Source organism: Akebia trifoliata, chromosome 3, assembly GCF_017979445.1.
Source record: "Akebia trifoliata isolate Shusen 1 chromosome 3, ASM1797944v1, whole genome shotgun sequence".
In the NCBI taxonomy this organism is placed as follows: Eukaryota; Viridiplantae; Streptophyta; class Magnoliopsida; order Ranunculales; family Lardizabalaceae; genus Akebia; species Akebia trifoliata.
The window spans coordinates 51,639,978-51,649,971 of NC_141377.1; the positions used below are offsets into that span (position 1 = coordinate 51,639,978).

General features: G+C 35.0%; 1 protein-coding gene across 1 annotated transcript; it reads left to right on the forward strand.

Moving 5' to 3' along the window:
- The first annotated feature begins 2,488 nt into the window (after positions 1 to 2,488).
- LOC147407824 (conserved oligomeric Golgi complex subunit 4) lies at positions 2,489 to 9,386 on the forward strand. The gene is made up of 2 exons (XM_086436570.1): positions 2,489 to 4,214; positions 8,544 to 9,386. Exons 1-2 carry the CDS (start codon positions 2,613 to 2,615, stop codon positions 9,171 to 9,173), a joined length of 2,232 nt encoding a protein of 743 aa, XP_086292696.1. The 5' UTR covers positions 2,489 to 2,612; the 3' UTR covers positions 9,174 to 9,386.
- The last annotated feature ends 608 nt before the right edge of the window (positions 9,387 to 9,994 follow it).

Genomic DNA, 9,994 nt, shown 5'->3' on the forward strand with positions numbered 1-9,994 from the left:
TACGTACATGACTTAAATGTTACCTATTGGCATAGACAATTGCTTGGGAATAGCTTTGTGTGTCAATAGGTGGCATCTGACATGCCTTAAGCCATATCGGATGTCACCTAGACCAATTTTTTAGGCACTACTTTTGGCATATGCCACTATTTTTTTGAGTTCCTTTTCCATCAAAGACCGTAAAAATAGGAAAGAAAAGAAGTGAAAAAGGAAAACCTTATCTTGGTTGATTTATTACAAAGAGAAAGAGAAGGTGGTGGTAGTGAAGATGATGGGAAGGAGAGGCAGTCGAGTATTCCAAAGAGTATATAGGTAAGTGCACTTAAAAGGGAAGGGTATACATTGAAGGGGCAGGATCCTAACTCCTAAGAATGACTCATGAAAAAAACACACTTTCCTAACCTTTTAAATGCAAAATCAAATGATTGAGATTTATCCTTCGGATAAGTATTTTTGAGATTTGTATTTTCAAGATACTCATAAATCTTGGATTTTGTGTTTAAAGGGTTGGGATCATGTGTTTTTTTCATGAGTCATTTTTAGGAGTCAAGGGATCCCAACCCTATATTAAAGTGTTGTAACTTATAAGAGTTGCTATTGGTAACCCAACTTTACTACACCCCAATTTCTTAAATTATTTATCAATCCCCAATTAAAGATTAAAACACAATCTTCAAACATCACAAAGGTTTGACTTAAATTATAATCTCTACATTACACAACATTATAACACCCAATTTAAACAATTTCAATAGTTGTTTACAATCAAGATTAAGCTCATATAAAATCCAAAAAATATAAATCTAGCAAAAATAAATAAATAAAAATGAGAGAGCTTCTCTTTGGCAATCCAATCAAACATCACAAAGGTTTGGCTCAAATTATACTTTCAACATTACAAAATATTATGACACTCGGTTCTAACAATTCCAATAGTTTTTTACAATCATGATTAGGCTCATAAATCCTAAACCCGACAATAAATAAATAACTAGAAATCTTGCACAAAATAATAATAATAATAATGAGAGAACTTTTATTGGCCCTCCAAATCACTTATACTTGACCATTCACATTTTTTTTTTAAAATTAGGAATGTAATAAATAAAAGTTAGGGTGTCAATAGTAACTCTCTAACTTACTAGAGAAACATTTTCCTTAGTAACTTAGTAAAGATTTTAACCTTTATTAAAGGTCATTTTACTCAAATGATTTACGACATTAACAATCAAACACCACACCCCTATAAATTTCATTGAAAACAATTAGATCCAAAATATTTTTGGGGTAGAACCTAGATTTTGAAAATGGAAGACTAACAAACTTCTACTTAACTCCAAAATTCAAAATTAAAATTAAATGGTGAAAAGGATTTATTTTTTTTCAAAGGTCATAGAATTTGGTCCTCTTGAACAATCGGACTAAGTTTATTTTATTTTATTTTATATGTTGCAAGGTGACCCTTCGTTACTACTTAGTAAGGCTAGTCAGACACTAAGTAGGCGTTTGGATAGGACTCCTTGGCTACTTCTGACTCTTGCGGGGAGTTAGAAGTTGTTTGGATGCGTTTGTATGAACTACTCCCTCGAAGAGTTACTCCGCGCAAGAGTAAGAAATTACTCTTTATGAAGAAGTCAAGAAAATCTATTTCTCAAAACTCTTCTTGCGGGGAGTCAAAATCTAACGGTTCGTTTTACCAAAATACCCCTAACTTTATTAATTTTCTATGAAAATATTTCTAATTCATTTGTTCTTAAATCAAACAAAAGAAACATTTATTAATATTAAATTATTTTTTTTTAATTTTGAGTATAATGGATTTAAACACATTATATTAATATTTAATATTTAAAATATTATATTATATTATATTAATATTTATTATATTATATTAATATTTATAGTTGAACACATTATATTAATATTTAATATTTAAAATATTATATTAATATTTATTATATTATATTATATTAATATTTATAGTTAAAATGTCAAAAATAATATAGTTTGAAGGCATATTATGACACTAAAAGACAGTCTATCAATTTTTTTTAAAATTTTTGAGTATAATGGATTTAAACACATTATATTACTATTTAATATTTAAAATATTATATTATATTATAATAATATTTATTATATTATATTATATTAATATTTATAGTTAAAATGTAAAAAACAATATAGTTTGAAGGCATATTATGACACTAAAAGACAGTCTGTCAATTTTTTTTTAAAAATATTATGTCATATTATGTCAAAAACAGTCAGTATGGTTCCCAAACAGACTTCCAGCACAAAAGTACTTCTGCCAGTACTTCATAGAGTTGATTGCCAAACGCTATTTCTGCACAGAATTACTTTTCCAGCTCCTCCATAGAGTACTTCAGCTTCTGTTCTTTGGAAGAGTAGTTCTGCTCCTGGTATCCAAACAGGCCCTAACTTGCTAAGATGCACTCATGAATCGTAATAGAGAGACTTGTGTGAGTTTTGTACCAAACGATCTGGATTCTGGACTCCTCCGAACCGAGTTTTGGGACTTGGGAGCGAAATTGCGAAAACCACCATAAAATGAAAAACGACCCCTGAAACTCACTACGCTGTTCCAAGCCATGTCTCAAGGAAGCACCAATCTCATTTCTTCAACCGAAGAAGATCAAGAAAACTCCGTCTCCTCTGTAAATTTCGGAAGTTTCGAAGTCGTAGAACAGGTTCGAAAACTCACAGATGTAGGCGCCATGACTCGTCTCCTTCACGAATGCATTGCCTATCAAAGAGGTCTCGATCTCGAACTCGAAAACCTTCTCTCTCAACGAACTGATCTGGACAAACAACTTCTCAATTTGCAGAAATCCGCTGAAGTTCTTGAGATCGTAAAGGCCGATTCGGATCATATGTTGTCAAATGTTCGATCCACTTGTGATCTCGCGGATCAGGTTAGTGGAAAGGTTAGAGAGCTTGATTTGGCTCAATCTCGTGTTCAATTGACTTTGTCGAGAATCGATGCCATTGTTGAGAGAGGGAATTGTATCGAGGGAGTGAGAAAAGCTCTCGAAACGGAAGCTTATGAGGCGGCAGCGAAGTTTGTTCAAACGTTTTTGCAGATCGATTCGAAATACAAGGATTCGGGATCGGAGCAGACGGATCAGCTTCTCGCATCGAAGAGACAGCTCGAAGGAATTGTTCGAAAGAGATTATCGGCTGCGGTGGATCAACGAGATCATCCGACAATTCTACGGTTTGTCAGACTCTTCTCTCCTCTTGGTCTCGAAGAAGAAGGATTGCAGGTATATGTGGCTTATTTGAAGAAAGTAATTGCTTTGAGATCTAGGTTAGAATTTGAACATTTAGTAGAGCTTATGGAGCAGAATCAAGGACAAAATCAGGTAAATTTCGTTGGTTGCTTGACAAATCTGTTCAAAGACATTGTTTTGGCCATAGAAGAAAACGATGAAATTTTACGGAGCCTTTGTGGTGAAGATGGTATCGCATATGCAATCATCGAGCTTCAAGAAGAATGTGACTCACGAGGCTCTCTTATCTTGAAGAAGTACATGGATTACAGAAAATTTGCTAGATTGGCGTCTGAAATCAATTCTTACAGCAAGAATTTGCTCTCTGTTGGATCTGTAGAAGGCCCAGATCCTAGAGAGATTGAGTTGTATCTAGAAGAGATCTTGTCATTGACACAATTGGGTGAGGATTATACTGAATTTATGGTGTCAAAAATCCGGGGATTGAGTTCGGTTGATCCAGAGTTGGGTCCAAGAGCCACAAAAACATTTAGGAGTGGAAGTTTTAGTAGAGTGGTTCAAGATATTACAGGGTTTTATGTGATCTTGGAGGAATTCTTTATGGTAGAGAATGTGAGGAAGGCTATAAATATTGATGAACATGTGCTCGACAGCCTCACGACTTCGATGGTCGATGATGTATTCTATGTCTTACAGAGTTGCTGTAGAAGAGCAATTTCAACATCAAATATTAACTCAGTGCTTGCTGTTCTGGGTGGTGCAATGAATTTGTTAAGCAATGAATATCAGGAAGCATTGCAACAGAAAATGAGAGAGCCAAACCTTGGTGCCAAGCTGTTTTTGGGTGGGGTTGGTGTGCAGAAGACTGGAACGGAGATTGCAACAGCTTTAAACAATATGGATGTGAGTGGTGAGTATGTTCTCAAACTAAGACATGAGATCGAGGAGCAATGTGTGGAGGTGAGTTTTCTAATTTTCTATGCTATCATTTTCAATGCCATAGAGATCAGTACTATCTGCTATTGAGAATAGATCTCTTGAGGAGTGAATTGTATTCTTCCTTAACCTTATCATTGTTTGGCACATTAGAGGAAGCAAAATATAATTTTCATTCGCTAACTAATTTTATAAGTAGATAAGGTAATAACAATGACTTAGGGAATTTGCTAACAACACGGACATTTGACGGGCCTTGCATGTTTCTATATCTTATTCTAGCTTAGTTCATTTTATCCACAGATAGGTAATTTGTTACGTGGATCATATTTTCTAATTCGATCCTTTAATAGTTTAATTATTTCTTAGAAAATCATACTGAAATTTTCGTTGGTGTGGAGTTTTTAACCCTTATCATTTCAACTACGAGTGACATCTTCTCAAATTATGGGCTTAGCAGATGCTCTTTGTACTAAAGAAAGTTCAGGTGTATTTTTTATCCACAAATGAAAATACATGGAAGTTTTGGGTTGTTTTGTCTATCTTAGGAATTCAATAATATTTTAAAGACTAAAAAGATACAGGATAAATAAAAAACAAGCATCGTAGTATATATATATATGAATAAACGAAACACACAAGGCTGTTAGATGTATTAAACTTGTGAGCTACACTATGAAACTATAAAAAAGATTGATTGGGCGAAGATTAAGAAAAAAACAAATGTATCGGAGAACCAATTTGGTTTTTTTGCGGGGAAATTAACAATTGAAGCAATGTTTTTACTTAGGAAAATGATATAAAAGTATGGAGAAAATCGGAAGAATCTCTATATGGTTTTTATTGACCTAGAGAAAATGTTTGACAATGTAGGCTTGGTGGGTATTGTTAAAGAAATGAGTCGTGATTGGATATATTGATATGATTAAAAATATGTATGAGAGGGCTGTGACTATTGTGGGAGCAAATGGAGGGGAGAAAAAATGAATTTTTTTTTTTTTGATCAGTAGAAAAAAAAAATGAATTCTTAGTTACAATTGGTTTACATTAGGGATTGACCTTGAGTTTGTATTTGTTTGTTCTGGTTATAAATGAAAGAGTTGGTTGGCCTGGCGGGTATTGAGGAAGAAATGAGTCCTGAATGGATATATTGATATGATTAAAAATATGTATGGGAGGGTTGTGATTACTGTGGGAGCAAATGAAGGGGAGACAAATGAATTATCAGTTACATTTGGTTTACATTAGGGATTGACCTTAAGTTTGTATTTGTATTTGTTTGTTCTGGTCATAAATGAAAGAGTTGCTTATATTTAAGTGTAAGTTCCTTGGTGTATGTTATCTATGGATGATATAATATTAGTTGATGTGACTAGAGAAGGAGTCAATGTACAACTTTCATTATGGAGAGAGGTGTTAGAGTCCAACAGCTTTAGAATAAGTGTAATCAAGACCAAGTATTTGGAGTGAATTTAACATTGGCATCCATTGAGAACATAGGAGTCATGAGAAGACTTGTAGAATCCAAGTTGAGATTTCCCCATACATGTACTATTATTGCTGAGTCTAGTAGGGAGAGTGCCAAATTGCCAAAAGCCATGTCAAATGGAGGAAAGTAGAAGCTTTGAAATGTTTTTCTTTTTCTTTTTGCTTAGCAAGCAGGGGGTTAGTGGTTAATGGAGGTGAAAGTGGGTTCTTTTCAACAGGGTTTAAACCTAAGTCATGGGATCAACTCTCCTCAAGCCTTTACCACTTAGCTAAGAGGCACCTTCGAAGCTTTGAAATGTTGAAAGAGCCATTTTTTGCTCCTTCCTTTTTGCTTTCTTTGTTTTTCGGGGTTGGGAGGGACAATTTCTATCCAAGGTCTATTGCAATCTTTTGTAGCTAGTAAAAGCTGATGGAAGAACATCACGGAGGAAGCTTGTCCTATTTTGATTGTATGCAGAGACTTTCCAATCAGTGTGCGTACATGATCTCTTGCAGAAAATCAGAAATGGATGAGGAAAGAGTCAAAGATCACTGAGAGAATCTTCATAATTTAGGAAAGAAACATGGTGCAACGAAACTGTCAAATAGAGAGAAGGGAAGAGGATCCCTTTAAATAGAGACAGAATAGTAAGTGAAAGAGGTCTTTGAATCATCTGAGATTATTTCTTTCCTAACTATTTTCTAACTTAGGCATTGGAAGTTATACCACACTGGTGCCCTGGGAAGGAAGTGATAAGCAAAGAAGGGAGGAGTTTATGTGCTCAGCCAGAGATTGATTTCAAGGGTGTATATGATTAGGGGATTGAAAATCAGCACTGCAATTTTTTTGATCAAATTTCTCATTCCTCTTATAATTAACACTCTAAGATCCATATTTTTAGAAAAAATGACAGTACTTTAAATGGAATATATTCAAAATGCATGAAAGGCAGATATAGTACCTATTAATATTCATTTATGGTATGTAATGAGGCATTCGATCAAAACTAAGATGGTTCGATGAAAAGTACTATGATCAGATAAAATAAGTTGTATTTAGCCCATCTAGTCAGCAGGAGTTGGGACTCCTAGAAGTTTTCTATTTGGAGTTATATTCTTGAGTTTCTATTTGAAAGCGAGACTTGCATATATCTCCAGTGCTTAGTTGCATATGCCTCTGGAGTTGTAGAGAACTCCAACATTTGGGTGACCAACATGTACTGAATTGAAATGTTCCTACTTCCTGTACAACACATGTATCAATCAAATTATTCAATTGATAAGTTTTTTCAATTCACAATGATATTTATACCATTTGGTTCCCACAAAAATCTCCAAACACCATGTGGGCCTGTCATAGACATCCATTCACAATATGTGGATCCCACAAATAAATCCAGTCATATAATTTCTTTAAAAGGTTTACTGTTTTATTGGTCTAAAACCTTTGACGAGTTCAAAGGTATCTTTTTTGAGGATTTTTTAGGGCGGTGGGATTGGGTTTGTAGACTCTAGTAGATTTTTCTGTTTTGTTTGGCCTCGGCCTTATCTTCTTATACTTTTTGTTGGTCATCTCGACCACTTTCAACACAAAAAAATAACTCCAGTCACATCATGGTGGTCTAAAAGCCGATTGCTACTTATTTCTTGCTTGTGCAATTTGAACATGCTTATTTAACATATATTCATTGTGCTTCTTAGCACATTCTCATGTTTGATCCTTCATACCTCGTAGTTGCATTTTTGCAAGCTAAAGTAATACTTGCTGTTATGAACCTTGGAGTAAAAGCCACAATATTTGCAGATATTTTGATTTAGAAACATTTATGGTGGACATTGTTTAAGGTTTTTATTAAAGCATTTGCGGTCCCAACCGTAAGTATTAAGTAATGTTGTGTGGATACTTATACTGAATAGACAAGGAAATCCTCCATATCTAGAATTTGGAGGCGTTCCAAATTCTATGTACAGGTGGATCATTTTCAAGGATGAATGCACAACTGTAGATCAAACTACTACTGCAATATAAACTAAACTCTGGTGAAGCAAGAAAATGAATCATGTTAACTCAAATTTGAAAGTTTACTGCTTGGAAAAGATGCATGAGTCAATGTAAAGTCAATATACATAAAAAAAAATGACCCTCTTGACTATGAGTTAGTAACATAGGAAAGGCTAATATCCAAAATCCACTTAGAAATAAATAAGATAAATAAATAAAGATTTATAACCTCTATACCTTCCAGTGCCTCCTCATTGGTGATGCTATGGTACTCAGCACGTCCTACATCTTTCAGAAAGCTGTGCTCTGGTCCAACTCCAGGGTAATCCAAGTTACATGTGACACAAGACGACCAAAGTTGGTCAAGTAAAATGAAGAGAAAAATATAGCAAGAAAACCAAAACCATGAATCAGTAACAAAGGAAAGAAAGAAGTTTTGTTTCTTACACTGCACTAATGGAATGAGGTTCAACTATTTACCCATCATTGACCTGCAATAAATAGCTCATAGCCTCATGCAGAACCCATACCTCCCCTTTGAACATGCTTATTCCAAGTTATCGAGTTTGATATATGTTCTAAGATCTCAATTATTTTGGGTTAATTTTTTTAATTGTAATCATGTTTACCATTTGATTGGTGGGTTATATATTGCACTTGTTATGTCCTGAAGTATAAAATGGCCTTATAATAAGAAATGCCGATGTATAAGGTAGCACTCTGAAAAAAATAAATAAATAAATAAATAAAGACTGCAATCAGTCTCCTGGAAAATTTCTAAATTTTGGCTGTCTGGAGAAATCGTTCAGTTTTTGTTCCATTTCACAAACTTGTGTTTTTTTTATTGATTTATTTAGTAATTATGTTGTGATTCTTATCATCAGGTATTCCCTGCACCAGCTGACAGAGAGAAGGTGAAATCTTGTTTATCCGAATTGGGCGACATGAGCAATAGCTTCAAGCAAACCTTGAATGCTGGCTTGGAGCAACTGGTAGCAACCGTGACACCCCGCATCCGTCCTGTTTTAGACAGCGTGGCAACCATAAGCTACGAGTTGTCCGAAGCTGAATATGCAGAGAACGAAGTGAATGATCCGTGGGTCCAGAAGCTTCTCCACGCTGTTGAGACTAATGCCGCATGGCTCCAACCTGCAATGACGACCAACAATTACGACTCATTTGTCCATCTTATCATCGACTTCATTGTAAAGAGATTGGAAGTCATTATGATGCAGAAGAGGTTTAGTCAACTTGGGGGTCTGCAGCTCGACAGAGATGCACGAGCATTGGTAAGCCATTTCTCAAGCATGACCCAAAGAACTGTCAGAGACAAATTTGCTCGGCTTACTCAGATGGCAACCATCCTCAACTTGGAGAAGGTCTCTGAGATATTGGATTTCTGGGGTGAGAACTCAGGGCCTATGACTTGGAGACTAACTCCAGCTGAGGTAAGGAGGGTGTTGGGTCTAAGAGTCGATTTTAAACCTGAAGTAATTACCGCTCTTAAATTGTAAAACTCCACATTTATTGTTTATCTTCCCAGAGTTCAAAGCTAAAGTTAGACCCACCAAGTGAAGCTTGAATTAGACTGAGTTGATGTTGAATCCCATTTGATCTTGGTGTTTGGCATCATCTAGGCTTTAACCATGATTTTGTAGTTGGCTTCTTAAGCCACGTCTTCATATCTTTTCTTATTATATCTCTACCCATTTATGATCTTCTCTCTACTTTTTTAGTCTTAATAGTATAGAACATTTGCATACCAATGCTGTTGCTAATATTCGTCATACATTTCTAAACTTAGCCCAAATAGATTTGGGGTCTGATCCCAAATGAATCAGGTAATCGGGCACCTCGATGCCTTCAAGTTCATGATAGATCACAGATTTGGGAACATCACATCCTGCCATAGCCGCCAACATGTCTCTCCTTCACAGTTCTTGATGAAGGCCGATTGATTAGGTGGTACTATCTTGTGCACCACTTGTCTAAGTCTATTATTAGTAAGGATTTTAGAGATAATTTTATAGACAACATTACAACAACAAGATATGGGTCTATATAATCATTTAAAACATTTTGGCATATCAAGCAGCTTTGATTTAAACAGTCTTGAGAGATGGAGAGTAGCTGGTAAGTAAACTGATCCATGTTGTAGAGTAGCTGGTTAGAGACTCAATAAAATTTAATAAATCCTTTTTCTCTAGGGTTGAGGTGGAGAACTGAACCAAGAATTCCCATTCCCTTTCTTCATTATCAATATAATCATTGTTTGTCATCTAGGAGCCACCTTAGATCTTGTTACATGGATATCTCTCATTAAATGCATAAGAAA